Below are 19,548 nucleotides of genomic sequence, written 5' to 3' on the forward strand. Positions count from 1 at the left end.
ATAAAATACAATTGATAGACGGGTATTGACTGTATACACTTGACCTCGGGGTTTGGTTGGCGGGATATAATGCGAGGTTATGTTATCCATGGTATGGTTATGGGTATCAATTTCACTCCGGTCCACAATAAATGACCAATTTATCTTTTTATTTTGGTTCAAAATAAGTATTCATTTATATAATAAAAAAAATTCAATTTATTTTTTCAAAATTACCCTTATGTATGTATTCCAAAAAAAAGTCTTTTACTCCTCACATTGAATTATGCAGCAACATTTAATTAAGGGTAATTTAGTCGCACTAACTATTTTTGTCTAGAATTTAGTATTTCATTAATAGGTGTGCCTAAGGCAAATTGATTACTTATTGTAGAGCGAGGGAATATCAATTATTTTATCCAGCATTTGGTTATGAATATCAATTATCAATTAGTTCTGAAAATTATTTTGTACTAAGATAGTAAAAATAGCTATCTCGAAAGGTAGGATAACTAATCTTATCACAACCCATGAATATCTATGTCCATAAATCTAATTGGGCATATGAGGAATTTGTTTTCAAAATGTTTTTTTTTTGTTGAACAGCTTCTTCAACTTTACCAAAAAATATTTCAACCAAATACCACTAAAGAAAGTTGTTCAACACTTGCCCCCCCCCCCCCCAAAAAAAAAAAAATCAAGGAAGAATTAATTGAAATAATCATTCATCCAATCACTTTAAATTAATAATAGCTAATAAATATATAATATACGTATAATTCATATATAATATATTTATTAACTAATTTATATATACCAGCTAAAAAATAAACAATTAATCGGATAGGCTATTTGTGTAACTACTAACTATTCCAACTTTTTTATATAGGGGCATTTGATTGAGAAACATTTTGAATTTCTTTAAATATTTACAACATTTCTTTTGTAAATTGTTTTTTCAGAGAAATCTTTCACCTGTTTTTTGGAAGAAATTTCCCCCCTTTTCATTTCCCAGCGATGTCAGCTGAATAGGGTTGTGTCAATGTCGGACCTCCATAACCGCGAGAGCTCTGCGTGTTTTCTCTTTACGGAGTTTCAGAATCCCAACTCCGACAAAAATTTAAGTCTCCAGTGAATTTGTTCAATCACAGTGAATAAATAGCTAACGAAAACGGGGGAAAATCATCATTTTCATCCCAAACAATCCAATCAACCAACCCTATAATCGAACCTACAAACCAACAGCTACAATCAGCTGCCACCGCTTCATTTTCCAACACTGGAATCACCATTCTAATAACAATGCCGAAGAATTTGACATCCCATTTACCTTATCTCTACAACAGCAGGAAATTCAGCAGCAACAGCACCCAAATGCAGATTCAATAGCAGCAGTAACAACTAGTCAGTTAATGGGACAGATTGGCCAGCTGCCTATGTTGTATGCTCAAGCTATTACAGCCACTGCCAATTTTAATTTGCAATCTCAACTTTTGGCTTCGGTAATGTCTACTTAGTTTCACTTCAGCAACTCCTAGGATTGCTAACATAAGGTGTTCTATAACAGATTAAAATTTGAATACTAATATCTTTTCTCATATTCATTCCTGATGATTTAATGCACTGTTTGGATAAAGTATATCTTTAAAGAAAAATATATATATATATCCCTATTCCTTTTTGTATGGGTCAAAATCTGACCGCAAGATGGTTATCACAAAATGAGGAATGGTAAGAGGTCGACCAAGCCATAGTCGTGCCCACGAGGCATAATAGTAACGAGTATCTCGGCCACTGCCGAGATCAAGCCATCAGAAGGCTTACACAGCAGAACATATGTCGTAATACTTGGGCGAGTAAGGAAGAGTACAGTCATGAGAGATTACGCTGGTTAAAGACTGTTGGATAAAGGGGAAAATTGGTAATAGATATGTGAGAGAAGAGAGCAAGAAAGGGTTTTTTTTTCCAATCCGAGATTTCATAATTCTCAGATTTTGGTCCTCAACAGGAGGGGACCTCCAACAACAAACCAAAAGCCCAGATTTTTGTTACAACCCTTTGTAATCATCATTGTTGAATCAATAAAGATAGATTTCATAGTTATCAACAACTTTCCCTCTTTTCCTTATTTGCTCTTACAAGTACGAAACAATATATCAAAGATGTAAGTTTATCATTTACATTTGATGTCTGTTAATCATCTTAAGGAATGCTATATAAGCTCAGTCTCTTTCGATTCTCATATTCAATATGCTAGAGTTAATTAGTTTGACTAAGATTTACCCTCCATTTCTTCATTAATTAGTTTAACTAAAAGGTTTATCACTTTTTGGTCAAACACTTTTCATATGACAATATTTGGTTAGGAACTGAGTTTAATATGTTAATATGACTTAAAAATTATTTTTGTGGCAATGGAAGAAAACACTAACATCATTGTTGAAAAGTTAGTTTAATAGGGAAAACATGACATCAAAATTTGAAATTTGAATAGTTGAATGAACTAGAACTCTTGAAGATGTGAAAGTTGTTTGAAATAGAACAGTACATTTCGCAATTGCCCGAAATAGGAATTGTCATATAAATTGCAACTGAGAGAGTAAGTAAATGAAATTTTGTTGTAGCGGGGCACAGCCAAGTAGAAGACAGGACTAATCCCGGGTTCTCAGTTTCATCGTGGGAATTCCCATTGACAGCCTTTTCAGGGAATGCAGGCAATGGGAATAATGGAATCTCTCAATTTGAGCTCCTAAGTCCTAACTGAGAGCAAATGGGGCCCTTGCATATGCCCAACAAAGGATGAACCAAGGTCAACTAAGGCAGAAGTTGTCTGGCAAACTTCATTCGCCAACAGTCAGGTGACAATTTTTGATAGCTCCAGCAATATATATTCGACTGTAAATCGAACCCTGTCCATTTTTTCTGCTGATTTTTTCACTTGACACTGTAGTTTCCATGGATATGACCTCCTTAGATTATTTAGGGGTCGTTTTGTTGTGGTACTGGAGCAATGAATCAAGCATAAAACCCCACAAACTATAATGCAATACTTAGCTGGATGTATAAGAAAAAGAACCGTCGCATAACTAATACAACATTTGGTTGGCAGTATTAAATATGATTTGTATTAAATTATGCGGGAGCGGGGAGCCTATATATTATTTTATGCGAGATAGAATGTGGAATAAGAATATATGTATTATCAATGCGGGGATTAAACTATTTTAAAACAAAAATGCTCTTTTAAAGTAAGTAATTCATGTATTGCGATTCCTTCATCATTAATTACTGTTTAACAATATTTCCATTATTAATGACCGCTTAAACAATTCTTGCATTATAATCCCCGCATAACTAGTAAGTGAACCAAATGACCCTTAAGTGTATTTATTCTTACATTTGAGCTGAGGTGGTGCCTTTTTTCTTGAGACTTGAGCCGAGGATCTATCAGAAATAACCTCTCTACCTCCACAAGGGAGGGGTAAGGTCTGCATACACATTACCCTCCCAGATCCACAATGTGGAAATATACTGGGTATGTTGTTGTTATTGTTGTTATTTGAGCTTAGGTGGTGTCCTCCAAAAAGGTTGTCATAGCTTTGTTTTACAACTCAATTAGGGCATAAATTTAATTAGTAGTTAAAGCCATCAAGCTAAAGAGAATCCTTTGATTTTTTGTTCTTTTGGTAATTTCCAAACTGGACAAGGTTGCTGCAGGAATATATTTTACAATTGGCTTGTAATGCCTGCGATAATTTGCTTGCCTCCTATCGGCTTAGGATGCATAATGCCTATTATTTAGTGCGACAAGCTAAAGGAGGCTAAGCATTTTGCTATGGAGCCCATTTGCTCCTTTAGTAGGTCTACTTAAGATAAAATCAAGTGCAATTACTTCTCCCTATATCTTAGACTTGCTTTGTATATAGGATGACGGTTACTACTAGTCGTCCTTGGAAATAAAGATGCCTCAGAGCTGTAAATCCTTTATTAAGAAAAATGATGTCAATTAAAGGTCATTTCAAGTGTTGTACTTAGGTTCGTTTGTATACTTTTGGGCTTTCTTGTTAATTCTCAAAGTTTGCGTCATGCTTGCATCTTGCTAACATTGAAATGTAGTTCTGGAACAAAAATGTCCGTATGTGATTGTAATTAAAGTTATGTTTGACACGCTTTTGCATGGGCGGTGAAACTGAGAGCCATTAAGGGCTGTCTTTATTACGTGGTTATCTTCACTTGTTCAAATTTGCTTTCTCCTTTTGGGCAGATCATGTATAATCTTGTTGAATTTAATGTCTTATCGGTAGTTCATGTCGCCTTCTCTATTCCGTTGTGGCAATTTGTTCTTTTCTGCTAACTTTAACGTTGTAACTTTCTGTAGAAGGACATCATTCGTGAACACTTGGTTACCCGGGTTGAACTAGAATGGGCAATTTGCTTTAATTCAGAATGCTTCATCACAACAGCTGCAGTGGTTGAAGAAAACGCCTAGAATTTCTTCTCCAAATACCTCCTCCTATCATCTTCAACAGCAGAGGCAGCACCAAATGCTTGGGCAGCAATAATTAGCTTCATCCAACAATTGCGTCATAATTCAATGGGTTTGAACCCACTACAGTTATCCCAAAGTGTACAGCAGCAGCAGCAACTGAGGCATCCTGAGATGCATCAGCAGCAGCACCAACAGCCTCAGCAGTTTTTGCATCAGCAGCAGTCTTCTCCAACAATGGCTATCACTACTGGCTTGAAGTCTCTGAGTTTGACTGGATCAGAACCCGACACTGGATCTGGAATGACGACTTCTGGGGGTAGCTCAAGCCAGGGGAATGAGGCAAGCAATCAGCTTCTTGGGAAGAGAAAGATACATGATTTAGTTTTACAGGTTTTCCCTTCACCTTGTTAATCTCCAAAACTTTTCTGTTGTCCTTGTTGGTTAGTCAAGCAAACTGCCGGTTATCCATTTTAAGTTCTGTTTTTTTTCCCCTCACAATCAACTTTAATTTTATTTGGGTGGAAAACATATAAAGTGAGCTTCCCTTACACTCCTTTCACACTAACCCCAAGTTCCAATAGAAGCTTACAATTTATTTCAAATCACAGCATAGAGTTGTCTTTTCAGTTTCAACTTTTTTAACTTTGCAACTTTTTAATGGCTTTCCACATACTGTGTTAATGTTTCAGGTGGATTCGCGGGGCAAGCTTGATCCTGAAGTTGAAGATCTTCTTTTAGAGATTGCTGATGACTTTATTGATTCGGTGAGGCATAAGAATGATTTATTCCTTGTTATCATTATCTTTCATCATGTTTTTCATGTCTGCCTTTCTCATTCTTTTGGGTTCAATTTAGCTTCTCACACTCCGTGGTTGAACACATTGACAAAGCCAGTTAAAGGGGACTTTTTCTTTAAGGGTCATCATCCGCTGATTCTGCTATTGTCCTCACCCACCTCCCCCCTCACTCTAATTAAAACAAATAATAAAAACCAAAAAGTTTTAAAAAATATTAAAAGAAGAACCCGAGAATCCCTTTTTTTTAGTGGGGGGGGGGGGCATTTTGGGTTGTGATGCTAAAAAAAGTTAGAAGGCGAGGCGAGGAACATTTTTTAGAAGAGTTGGATAAATAAAAATAAATAAATGTTGCTGGGAAGTCAATTTAAGGTTATCAATTTACTTTGATGCATGAATCAGTCAATGAATAGCTTCCTTTTGAAATACTTTCTGCGAAAATCATTCATGAAAGTCAACATATGTGATAGACGTACTTAGGATGGATAATTTGTCATTTTCTTTGTGACGTCTCATGTTTCATTCCTCTCTGTAGGTTACTACGTTTGCTTGCAATTTGGCAAAACATCGGAAATCTTCAACTCTGGAGTCCAAGGATGTATTGCTACATTTAGGTTTGTGCCAACAACTGCAAAAGAGGCAGTTTTGTTTAGTTTGTTTTGTTTTTTTTAAAAAAAACATGCAATTATTGACTTGTTAGAATTGGCGACCGTAAGATAAATCATTATAGACTTTATCAAAGTTAATAAAATTGTATAAATTAATGATCACAGTTGTTTGTAACTAGATAATTTTATTGCTTTCTATTTATGAGTGCGTTCTTTACAAGATTATATGGTGAGATCGTCTGCATTTAGTATGCTAACATCTTTTCTCTCTGGATCTAATTAGAGTCACAAAATTTGAGCCCATATTCCAATTGACACAAATTGGGACCAAACTTAGTTTTCATGGTTGTTCCTTTCAGTCGGCAGTTAATCTTTTGCTAATAGCTGCTCTTTTCTAATGATTTAATTGTTGGATTAGCACTAGTTTTTTTCTCCTCGACACCAACTTTTACCATTACTATCTACTTAACTTTCTTTTGCTCTTAAGCTTTCAAGCTACACACAGCCAAATACTAGAATTTGTATTCCACCACCTCATAAGTATGCATCAGGAGTTACTGGCCAATACTTTGATAAACACAGTTTGAACACAGATCATGAAGATGCTTTTCCTTCAAAAATACATTTTGCTTTGGGGAAAAGGCTAATTTTGAAGGAAAGGCTTCTTCATGATCTCAATTCTCATCAACTCAGTAGTCTGTTAAGAATGTTTTCCTACGGTTCATCATTGCTTATGATGTTTTAACATAATTTGATTAAGAAAGGAAAAATTGAGGTATTGGCCTAATTTACATGTGATGATTTACAGAGAAAAATTGGCATTTGACTGTTCCTGGCTATTCAACTGAGGATAAGATACACGATTCAGAATATGTAAGCTCCTCTTCCTCTCTTAACTTGGGTTTTATACTGGCTTTTTGGAGTTATGATGCATAGCTAAACATGACACATGATCTATGACTCTCTAAAGTACCCGATAACCTATTTATTATTTAAAGAGAAAATAAAACCTCAATTATTTTTTTTTGGCCTTAGTTTTGTTTATTGTAATTTTAGCTTCTGATTCCAGTCCACTCATAGTATTATATGTACTTATTGATCTCTTTCTGGGCCAATGACTGTAGTAACTTTAAGCTGAGTAAAAATTCAGTCTGTTTCTATGACATCATGTTTCTAACTTTTGTGCAGTCACCAAGTGATCTCCACAAAGAGCGTTCGGAAATGGTGAGTTGGAGTTCTTTTGTGATAACACGATGTGCCTTTGTTCTAAGTGTATAATATCGTAATCTTGATACTTGACTCAGATATACACCATGATGGAGGCCTCACCAGCTGAAGCAAGTACAAGTAGTAGCAGTGACGAAACCATCAGTCCGGGGCTGGATGACCATGTTGGTTCGAGTGACATAGTCGGACCACAAAGTGCGGAGCAATCGGTTTCACAGTCAAATGGTCAGATATAATGCGACAGTAAATGAGGTTCTGATGTCCCTGGAATTTGGTATACCCCTCACTTCACTGTAATAAATACTTCTTCTAGAATGAGGTCAACTTTAGTTTTGCTTGTCTGACTGAAGAACTTAAACATAGCCTGTTTTGAATTTGCATGCCCGTTTATGTTATTTGAATGGTTGTTCTCCCATTATGCCTTTTTTTTTTCATTCCTTTTGCCACCTCCTTAAGTCAACATCATACTATAGCTGAATACAACATGAAGTGTGCAAAAAGAAAAACCTGAATCCCTATTGGATTGATGTGGGATTGCGGATTTTTTATTATTAATAATTCTAGAAAAAAGGTTTTATTACATTAGGGTAGGGGGAGGGGATAAGGTTGTTCAAAACTGAACTGTAATCGTTAATTGAATCGCAAAATTGGCTTATTGACTTATTGGTATCAGGTTATCGGAGTAATGGTTGGTGAATGGATTAACGACTTATCGGTTTGGGGACGGAATAATCAATTTCCTTATCGGATTAATTGTTAATCCGTTAAAAAAATTTATATCTAAAATTTTTACCCCTATGTGTATAAAGTATCTAAATATTTCTTTGAAATACGGTAATAGTTAGATTAGACCGTTGCACCAAATTATTGTTACATAAAAATTTAAAAGGATCTTAGACTATTTTGTTCGTATCTCTTTTTTTTTTTTTTTTAAACCCCTCCCAAATTAGGAGGATCTATAGTGTTTCCACACTTCCCCTCCATGGTGACTCGAACCCAAGACCTAACGGTCATAGGTGGAGGTGCTTTTACCAACTGAGCAGACCTCACTTGTCTTAATCTCTTAATCTTGGTATTTGGCTTCTTTTTTTTTTTTTTTTCTGAAAAAAAACTTTAAATCTCTTGATTTCCTTTTGCATAGTTGATAGTGCACAACTCCTTTCGCCTATGTTGTGCTTTCTGGATGTGCTTAATGCGCTTCACTTTTCTGGTAATCCAAAAACATGAATAAACAAAATTAAGTTGATTTAACCCAAATCTTTGCAAAAGCAGTTGTACAAAAGAATTGTAAGGGGTCGTATGGTTGGAAAGAAGTTATTCCGGGATTAGTTTTTCCGAGATTAGTTATCTCCGGATTAGTTATTTCACCCTTTCATGAGAATTAAAAAAAAAACTACAATCCACGGATAATTAATTATCTCGCAATTTTATCTCAATCAAATATGGGATAAACTCTTCTTATATTTAATCCCGAGATCGATTATCCATCATCCCTCATACCAAACGAGCCCTGAGTTATTTTAATTTCGCCGGTAGAAGTTGGACTTGGACTACATGTGCTTTTAATTTTCATTGTCTCTCGGGGGTCGTTTGGTACATGGTGGGATATCCCACGGGATTAGTATCCCACCTTCCTTCTATATGGGATAACTAATCCCACCATTTTAGTGTTAAGTTTATCCCGAAATTTACTAATACCCCAAACCAAATATGGAATAAATTTAATCCCAAACTTTATTTCGGGATTATTATCCTTATTTCATGTACCAAACAATCCCTTAATCTTAGATTTAGCTGATACATTGCTCGATAATTGCTAATATGATACCGAACCGACCCACATCTTATCGATTGGCTAACATATTAGTATATTTAAAAGTCGATAATTGATAAGTCGAACCGTTCAGCGTAATTTTCTGCCCGAGAAGCAACCCTATGAGGACATGATACGCTGCGTTGGAGTCTGTGCCCTTCACCTCAACCATGAAAGGCAGGAAGCTCACCAACTGAGCGAGCTTTCAACTCTGATTGCAGACTTTGGTTGGGTATTTTTATTTTATTTGTTGCACATTTGTGGAGAATATCAGAGCTCTTTAATTTGAAGGGGTTTTAATTTTGCACATTTGAAGACGTAGAAATCGGACACATTTCATGTTCAGTGCCTTCAATTTCTGAATTCACCAAAAATGGAAATACAAGGATTATTATTTCCAACAGAGAACTACAATTTAATCAAAGGGCTAAAAAGAAAGAAATAGATGTAAACTATGAGAATTAAATATGCCATAGTATGTAGGTGGAACGTGGAAACAGCCTCTCTGCCCCTCGGGGTAGAGGTAAGGTCTGCGTACATATTATCCTTCCCAGACCCCATTTGTGAAATTACACTGGATTGTTGTTGTTGTTGTATAGTATGTAGGTGGAAACCTTGGATTCCCAGGCAAATACCACGGAGAGTGTTTTGACTTTGTTTTGGAGTTAAATTCATAGAACTACTTTAATTCATAAGATCTATGGGCAGATTCTCAAACGTCAACAATTGTATCATAGTACGTAATAAAGATCAGAGGCGGATCCAGGATTTAAATCTTATGGGTTCAATTTTAAGGCTTTTAACATTGAACCCATTGTATTTTTTAAATTTATGGGTTCATATCTACTATTTTTACAATTTTAATAAATATTTACATACAAATTTTTACTTCGCGTCGAAAGTTATGGGTTCAGTTGAACCCGTAGGTTATAAGCTGCATCCGCCACCGTGGGGCATCATTGATCTACGAGGTCCAAAATTCTCCAACATTAAAATCCTTTTTACAATGCTGTCAACCATCATATAGTAGACCACCAAGTGATTTATTGACACCTAATTTTTGATAATATTTAATTTTTGTAACTTCTTTTATGTAAATATTTTTAGGGGTCTTAACCTACAATTTTTAGCTTTGTTACACTTTTTATTATAGGGTAAAAATACAAAATTTTAAAAGGTGAATTATTACTATTAATATTATTTTATTTTTATTTTTATTTTTAAATAAAAAATCCGAAAATATTAATTATATTTTTTTATTTCAGGAGAGATTAAAAAAATAAGAAAAAGGGAAGTAGGGAATTAAAAAAATAAAAGTAAAAGTAGGTGGAATTCTCTTTTAAAAGGGTAAAAAAAAAGTGAAAAAAATAATAGTAAAGTTTTGTGGAAATTTAAAAAATAAAAAGTAAAAGAAAGTTGGAACTAAAAAATGAAAGTAAAGATGGCTGAAAATTAAAAAAAACAAAAGTAAAAGAAAGTAGAATTTTTAAAAGAAAAATAAAAGAAAGTGAATTTATTTTAAAGAAAAGTAAAAAAAGTGGAAAAATAAAAAAAGAAAAGTAAAAAAAGTGGGATTTTAAATAAGATAAAACTAATTAAAGTTGGAATTTAAAAAAATAAAAGGAAAGAAAGGTGGGAATTTATTTTATAAACAACAGAAAAGCAAATTGTAAGTGGGATTTCTTTTAATTAACAAATAATAAAATAATAAATATTTTTAAAAAAATCTGAAAATTTTCGATTTTTTTTTTTGCTATATATAGAAGAGAAAATTTGAGAAGAAAGAGAGGAGAACGGAGAGAAAAAATAAAGGAGGAAATTGAGAGAAAACAAATTTTCTTTTTCTATGCTAAAGAGAATTTCTACTAGTTTCATTCTTTCTTCCTATTTCTTTCAAAAAAAAATATAGCAATTCGTTACCTTATTTAAGACCAAAAAGCAACCAAAATTAGCTCTTTAAACACCTCAAAATTAGCCCTAAAATAATCATGAGATTTTGTGGCATGAACCCCTTTTCCTTCGGGTTTTAGTTGCAGTCGAGTAACGAAATTCGATCCGTCAAGGTTACCGGTTCAAAGATCAGTCAATAGCTTGTTGTGATCAACTCGATTTGGATTTTTACATTTGAAAAATATTGAGAAAAGGTAAGTTCTAAACTTTGTCATTTTTGTGTACTTGCATGAATAAATTCACACTTATTTAATGAATATTGTTCTATTTAAATTGTGTTTTGCAAGTTATATGTTAAGTTGTATTATTCTTTGAATATTTTCATGTTATCCTACTTAGTAATTGATTTTGAAGCCTAATATATATATATATATATATATTGTGTTAATTTGGTGGGGACATTTTTTTTTGTAGGGTTACGAGTTTATTTGTGTTTTAGATCTTATATGATTCATGAAGATTATTTTTTATGTATACTATTGCTTGTGTTTTTCACATATTTATTATCTTAAAGTTTTAGTATTAGATTGATCAAAGATAGAAAGATTTAGGGGTTGAATATGTATTTTTTTTTAAAAATCATATGTTAAATTAGTTGAATAATTCAATAATTGTCATCTACCACATGCTTTTTTTAATAACTTTAATAATTAAACCACATTATTTCATTACAATTATTTCTTACCTATAACTTTGGTCTCTCGATAATCTAAAATCTAGTAAGAATAATCACCAATGCGCTAGTCGCTTTAGGCGCGATTAATAATAATCATCGTGACTATGAGTACGGTTTCTGTGGCATAGTCGTGATACATAATCTCGAATTTGAGTGTGCGTTTCACATGACTCGACCATAACTTCAAATAATGATTAAAAAAAATATGTTGTAAATCGCGGGTGCGTTTCACGTGACGCAGTTTGCAATGTGTACCGAAACGATAAGTGTATGACTTAAGAAATAATTCTGTAAATTCTTAAAGCAATAATTAATTAAAAGCGGTATATAAAGTTTAAAAATGCACAATAGGCTTTAAACACGTAATAAATCAGATAATATGGCCAATTAATAATAGTTTAAGCGACCGTTCTAGAACTACGGAATCCGGGAATGCATAACATCTTCTCCCGGGTTAACAAAATTCCTTATCTAGAATTTCTGGTTCGCAGACTTTTAAAAAATAAAGTCGAAATTTCCTCGATTTGGGATATCCCACTTGGGTGGTAAAAAATGAGGTGTGATAGCTTTAGCAACTCTACTGGGGACCGAACCCAAAAAGGAGTTGTCACACCTCCTTTTTACACACCCGAGGGTATATGGGTATTTTTCCAATTAAAGTGACATAAATCGAAATGTGATTATTTTATTTATTTTTCAGAGTCGCCACTTGGAATAGTTTATTATGATGTCCCAAGTCACCGGTTTATTTTAAAATCCCAAATCGAGGAAATTTCGACTTTACTTTATAAGTCCGTGAACCATAAATTCTAGATAAGGAATTCTGTTAACTCGGGAGAAGGTGTTAGGCATTCCCGGGTTCCGTGGTCTTAGCACGGTCACTCAAACTATTAATAATTGGCCTATTATCTGATTTACTACATGTTTTAAACCTATTGTGCATTTTTAGCTTTATAACCACTTTTTAATCATTTTAACTGCTTTTTAGGATTTATAAAATTATTTCTTTGAACAAGTTACGATTGTCGTACACTTGCCGTTTCGGTACACATTGCAAACTGCGTCACGTGAAACGCACCCGTAATTTACAACATGTTTATTTTAATCATTATTTGAAGTTATGGTCGAGTCACGTGAAACACACACTCGAATTTGGGATTATGTATCACGACTATACTACGGGAACCGTACCCATAGTCACGATAATTATTATTAATCGCGCCTAAAACGACTAGCACATTTGTGATTATTCTTACTAGATTTGAGATTATAAAGAGACCGAAGTTATAGGTAAGAAATAATTATAATGAGATAATGTGGTTTAATTATTAAAGATATTAAAAAAAATATGTGGTAGATGACAATTATTGAATTATTAGACTAATTTAACATATGATTTTTTTTAAAAAAAAAATACATATTCAACCCCTAAATCTTTCTATCTTGGACCAATCTAATATTATAAATTTAAGATTATATATATATAGGCTTCAAAACCAATTACTAAGTAGGATAACATGAAAATATTCAAAGAATAATACAACTTAACATATAACTTGAAAAACACAATTTAAATAGAACAATATTCATTAAAGAAGTGTGAACTTATTCATGCAAGTACACAAAAATGACAAAGTTTAGAACATACATTTGCTCAATATTTTTTCAAATGTAAAAATCCAAATCGAGTTGATCACAACAAGCTATTGACTGATCTTTGAACCGGTAACCTTGACGGATTGAATTTCGTTACTCGACTGCAACTAAAACCCGAAGGAAAAGGGGTTCATGCCACACAATTTCATGGTTATTTTGGGGCTAATTTTTGGTTGCTTTTCGGTCTTAAACAAGGTAATGAATTACTATATATTTTCTTTTTGAAAAAAATAGGAAGAAAGAATGAAACTAGTAGAAATTCTCTTTAGAATAGAAGAAGAAAATTTGTTTTCTCTCAATTTCCTCCCCTTTCTATTTATAGCAAAAAAATCGAAAATTTTCAGATTTTTTTTTAAAAACATTACATTATTTTATTATTTTTTAATTAAAAAAATCCCTTTTACAATTTACTTTTCTTTTCTTTTTTTTTTAAAATAAATTCCCACCTTTATTTACTTGTATATTTTAAATTTCAACTTTAATTACTTTTATCTTATTTAAAATCTCACTTTTTAAACTTTTCTTTTTTATTTTTCCACTTATTTTACTTTTCGTTAAAATAAATCCACTTTCTTTTACTTTTCTTTTAAAAATTCTAATTTCTTTTACTGTTGTTTTTTTAAATTTTCAGCCTTCTTTACTTTTATTTTTTAATTGCAACTTTCTTTTACTTTTTATTTTTTAAATTTCCGCAAAACTTTGCTTTTATTTTTTTTTAATTTTCCACTTTTTTTTTACTTTTTTAAAATGATAATTTCAACTACTTTTACTTTTATTTTTTTTAATTCCCTACTTCCCTTTTTCTTATTTTTTTAATCTCTCCCGAAATAAAACAAAATCCGTAAATATTAATTAATTTTTTTTATTTCGGGGGAGATTGAAAAAATAAGAAAAAGGGAAGCAGGGAATTAAGAAAAATAAAATTAAAAGTAGGTGGAATTCTCTTTTGAAAAAGTAAAAAAAAAGTGGAAAAAAATAAAAGTAAAGTTTTCTGGAAATTTTAAAAATAAAAAATAAAAGAAAGTTGGAATTAAAAAATAAAAGTAAAGATGGCTGAAAATTATAAAAAAACAAAAGTAAAAGAAACTAGAAATTTTAAAAGAAAAGTTAAAGAAAGTGGATTTATTTTTAAGAAAAGTAAAATAAGTGGAAAAAGAAAAAAAGAAAAGTAAAAGAGAGGGATTTTTAATAAGATAAAAGTAATTAAAGTTGGAAATTTAAAAAATAAAAGTAAAGAAAGGTGGGAATTTATTTTTTTTTTTTTAAAAAGAAAAGCAAATTTTAAGTGAGATTTCTTTTAATTAAAAAAAATAATAAAATAATAAAATATTTTTTAGAAACAAAACCTGAAAAATTTTGAATTTTATTTTTTGCTATAAATAGAAGAGAAAATTTGAGATGAAAGAGATGAGAAAGGAGAGAAAAAATAGAGAGGAAATTGAGAGAAAACAAATTTTCTTTTTCTATGCTAAAAAGAATTTGTACTAGTTTCATTCTTTCTTTCTATTTCTTTCAAAAAAAAATAGAAATTCATTACCTTGTTTAAGACCAAAAAGAAACCAAAAATTAGCTCTTTAAACACCTCAAAATTAGCTCCAAAATAACCATGAGATTTTGTGGCATGAACCCCTTTTCCTTTGGGTTTTAGTTGCAGTCGAGTAACGAAATTCAATCTGTCAAGATTACCAGTTCAAAGATCAGTCAATAGCTTGTTGTGATCAACTCTATTTGAATTTTTACATTTTAAAAATATTGAGCAAAGGTATGTTCTAAACTTTGTCATTTTTGTGTACATGAATAAATTCACACTTCTTTAATGAATATTATTCTATTAAAATTGTGTTTTTCAAGTTATATGTTAAGTTGTATTATCTTTGAATATTTTCATGTTATCCTACTTAGTAATTGATTTTGAAGCTATATATATATATATATATATATATATATATAAATTTGTGTTAATTTGGTGGGGACATTTTTTTGGTAGGGTTACGAGTTTATTTGTGTTTTAGATCTTATATGATTCATGAAGTTTATTTTTTATTTATACTATTGCTTGTGTTTTTCACATATTTATTATCTTAAATTTATAATATTAGATTGGTCAAAGATAGAAAGATTTAGGGGTTGAATATATATATATATATATATATATATATATATATATATATATATATTAAATCATATGCTAAATTAGTTGAATAATTCAATAATTGTCATCTACCACATGCTTTTTTTTAATAAGTTTAATAATTAAACCACATTATTTCATTACAATTATTTCTTACCTATAACTTTAGTCTCTTGATAATCTCAAATCTAGTAAGAATAATCACAAATGCGCTAGTCGCTTTAGGCGCGATTAATAATAATTATCGTGATTATGGGTACGATTTTCGTGGCATATTCGTGATACATACTCCCGAATTCGAGTGTGCGTTTCACGTGACTAGACCATAACTTCAAATAATAATTAAAAATAAATATGTTGTAAATCGCGGGTGCGTTTTTATGTGACGCAGTTTGCAATGTGTACCGAAACGATAAGTGTATGACTTAAGAAATAATTCTATAAATCCTTAAAGCAATAATTAATTAAAAGCGGTTTAAAAAGTTTAAAAATGCACAATAGGCTTTAAACGCGTAATAAATCAGATAATTAGGCCAATTAATAATAGTTTAACTGACCGTGCTAGAACCACCGAATCCGGAAATGCCTAACACCTTCTCTCGGGTTAACAGAATTCCTTATCTAGAATTTCTGGTTCGTAGACTTTTAAAAAATAAAGTCGAAATTTCCTCGATTTGGGATTGTAAAATAAACCAGTGACTTGGGACACCAAATAAACTATTCTAAGTGGCGACTCTAAAAAATAAATAAAATAATCCCATTTCGATTTATGTTACTTTAATTTGAAAAACTCCCTTATATCCCCCTCGGGTGGTAAAAAGGAGGTGTGACAACTCTGGCGACTCTGCTGGGGACAAGAACCTAGAACTTCTGGTTCAGAATTCAGAATTCGAGCTTAGAATAACTGTTATAGTTGGCTTTTATTTATTATCTGATTTTTACGTGTTCAAGCCTAATGTGCTAAATGCCGCTTTTTACCGCTTTGATATTGTGTGAACTGTATATAATCTGTTACGAAACCCTTCTTTTCTCTGAGTCTTCTAAATCATCTGGGAAGTGTGCACTTCGTGTGACTTCTTTTCTATTAGAGTCATATCCTAATTGTTGAACGAGATTCGGACAAGTTGCAAAGCCGGTGAAGCTTCTGTATTCCCGGTACGCTGCCTCCTCCCCCCTCCCCCGGCTCGAGTTGTTCACTCGGGTAAGCCAGGTCTAGAACAATACACCCAGGTCTTTAAACCTTGAATAACATAGCCTCATGTCGGATCCCTAGTAGGAACGCTTGTTTGCATCACGTGCATTTGACTTTGGGGACTCAACACAGGGGTTGAGTCCGTCTAGGACAGGTGCACCCGAAATCAAAAGACTTTCATGATACATCTTGCGTGCTACTTGCGTACCTGTTTATTTCGGCTTGCATGTTGACCGGCTTCTAGAATAGGGAAAGAAAAAAAAATCAAAAAAAAAAAGTGAGAGGTAGGTATTTAGAAAATTCTGAAACTCTACCGAAATTTTGAAAAAAGAAAAGTCATTTCAAAATGGGCTAAAATTTTCAAGTGCCATGTTTCCTTTGTTCCGTCAAAACAGACCGAACTATGCGGGTTTGTTTCTCACCGGATGTGAGATATGTAGGCAAAACTCATCAGTTTCGACCCCAATTTTCAAAAATCTAGAAAAATATTTTCCTTTAGTTCCTTCTTTAGAAATCATTCCTTAGAAAATTCAAAAACAAAAAGATAAAGAAAAAAAGTAGTTTCCTTCTTTTTGAAGTCTTTCATACGAAAAAAAGAAATAAAAAGAAAAATCAATAAACAAAATCAAAATCCAAAATACGTGTTTCCTTTATTTTGAAGTATTTTTTCCAAAAAAAAAAAGAATTAAAAAAAAATTCTTTTCCTTGTTTAAAAGTCTTTCTTTCGTAAATGTCAAAAAAAAATAAAAAATTAAAGTCCAAAAATATTTTCGCTTTTCTTTAGAAATACTTTTGTAAATAAATAAAAACTCAGAAATACAAAATATTTTCTTAAAAGTTCCTCTTTCGAAAATTAAGAGGCAACATCCAAAGTCCAAAAATACTTTCTTTCTTCTTTAGAAAAAGTGAAAACAAATAAAAAATCAAAAAAAAATATTTTTTTTTACTTTTGAAATTCCCAAAATTCAAATCAAAAGAAAAAAAAATTTAGAAGTCTTTCTTTCAAAAAAAATCAAAATAAAAAATCCAAAAAAAAAATATTTCCTTTCTTCTTTTAAAGCATTTTTTTCGAAAATTAAAAAAAAAAGGCAAAACAAAAAAAATTGAAAAAAAATATTTTTCTTTTGCCTTAAAGCTTTCATGATCTGAATTTTATAAAAAGTAATTTTTTTAGCTTATTTACTTAATTCTCAATCTTTCTGAACTACGCAAGATTTGATTAATGCGACATCATGATAGGTAGGCAATCCCCATCGGATTCGATCATAGCCATAAAATTAACTAAGTAGAAAATAAACTGAAAAAAGAAAAGAAAAATTGAGTGGAAAAAAAAGAAAAAAAAAAGAGAGTGACAAAAACAAAAACAAAAAAGAAAGAAAAGAGAGTGCCAAAAAATAAAAGAGCGGCAAAAATTGAATGAAAAAAAATCAAGAGTGATTCAAGAGAGGTAGAAATAAAAGAAAAGAGGTACATACTGATAGAGTTAGTTAAGGCCGGGATGAAACATGCAACCGTTCAGACACATGGTAGAAGCATTTAACTGTTAGGTGCATTGCATCCCAACATGTAATTTCCTATATGTTAAATGTCTCAAAACTAACAAGGTTGTGGTGTGAGCAAATTAGCCAGGTTCCGTTTAGGTGGTTGGTTTTGTTGGTATGCGGTGATGAAGCGCAACCTTGCACGCGGCCACAACATTAACACAAAACCGAACTCCACCTCCCAAAAATGCTCATCCTTACCAAACTCCATATAATCCCCAATCAAATGTTCCCCAGTACAATCTTCGCCTAAGAGAGTCTTTCAAAAGGAATCTGTTCACTCCTATTGGTGAATTATACTCAGGCTTGTTTCAAAAGCTAGTCAGGCGAGGTCTGCTGCAGCCAGGGGCCCCAAACCGGCCAAACCCCGAGTCCCCCTTGCACCGAGCTGATACTGGATGTGAATACCACTCTGGAGCAGTGAGACACAGTACAGAGGACTGTGGACCCTCAAAAAGGCAGCTGGAGATTTGATTGAAGCTAAAAGAATTATTTTTCAGGACGAAGAAGTTCCTGGTGTGATGAACAATCTGTTACCTGCTCACAATGCCGGGCCAATAGTCGGAATGATTTGTGAAGATGAGAAATTTGATCTGGCACTGAAGGCTATTACAGCCATTGCCGAAACAGAAGAAAAGCCGAAAGACGGTCGCCAAGCATGAAAGTTCCCCATCAGACGGGAGTCTTAATAGCCAGTCTTGCTATCCTTTCTGCATCCGTATTATCTCAGGGTGTGATCCAGATGTTTTACTTTATTGTCTTACTTTTCGATGTAAACCCTTCTATCTTCAAAATTGAAAAAAAAAATCAAAAAATTAAATGAAATTAATATTTTATTGCCCAGGAATATCTCTTTTCTTAATCTTGTCATTTTTCTTATTCTTTTTTCAGTTCTATTAAATGCAGATTTCAATAATATGACATGCTTGCGGACTTCATGCCCAAATCCTGAAACACTGTCAGACCTCGAAATAATGAATCAAGAATTAGATTGCATTGACAATAAGTTTAAGGAAATAAAACAAAGAATTGGAACAACTAAAGGAAAATTGGCTCCAGATTTGAAAGATCCATACATGGTAACAAGAGTACTGCCAAAAGAGGGCGTTGTACCTAAGAAACATCAAAGGAAATGTCCATGAAACAACTGTCAATGCAGGTACAGTCAAATGGTAATATATTTGATCCTCCATATAGTATTAATATTCTCCGGTTGGGATGATGAAGACTTTCATTCTCGCTATTCAAACACCATTAACCCTTTTGTAAACTATTTGAGCCGGTTACTCTTCTTTGATTACCCTCTTTGGAACATGAAAGTGTTATTGAAAAAATAAAAATCGAAAAAAAACGAAATGAAAAAAAAATTGATGAAAGAGAAGAAAAAGAAAGATACAAAAAAAGGGGGGAAGAAAAGACAAAGAAAATGAAAAAATGAATGAAAAACACAAAAAAGAAGAGAAGTGGAAAAGGAAAGGAAAGAGAAAAGAAA

The 19,548-nt window shown here is 32.4% G+C and overlaps 1 protein-coding gene across 2 annotated transcripts; it reads left to right on the forward strand.

Moving 5' to 3' along the window:
• Positions 1-917: 917 nt before the first annotated feature.
• Positions 918-7,515, forward strand: LOC104249957 (transcription initiation factor TFIID subunit 12b-like). Of its 2 annotated transcripts, none has more exons than XM_009806491.2 (8): positions 918-1,481; positions 2,604-2,837; positions 4,358-4,858; positions 5,158-5,232; positions 5,798-5,876; positions 6,679-6,743; positions 7,059-7,094; positions 7,175-7,515. In XM_009806491.2, exons 3-8 carry the CDS (start codon positions 4,574-4,576, stop codon positions 7,331-7,333), a joined length of 699 nt encoding a protein of 232 aa, XP_009804793.1. In that variant the 5' UTR covers positions 918-1,481; positions 2,604-2,837; positions 4,358-4,573; the 3' UTR covers positions 7,334-7,515. The 2 variants fall into 2 exon arrangements, with proteins under 2 accessions (XP_009804793.1, XP_009804794.1); XM_009806492.2 differs by having other exon boundaries at positions 2,614-2,837.
• Positions 7,516-19,548: the final 12,033 nt, after the last annotated feature.

Source organism: Nicotiana sylvestris, chromosome 6 (assembly GCF_000393655.2).
Source record: "Nicotiana sylvestris chromosome 6, ASM39365v2, whole genome shotgun sequence".
In the NCBI taxonomy this organism is placed as follows: domain Eukaryota; kingdom Viridiplantae; phylum Streptophyta; class Magnoliopsida; order Solanales; family Solanaceae; genus Nicotiana; species Nicotiana sylvestris.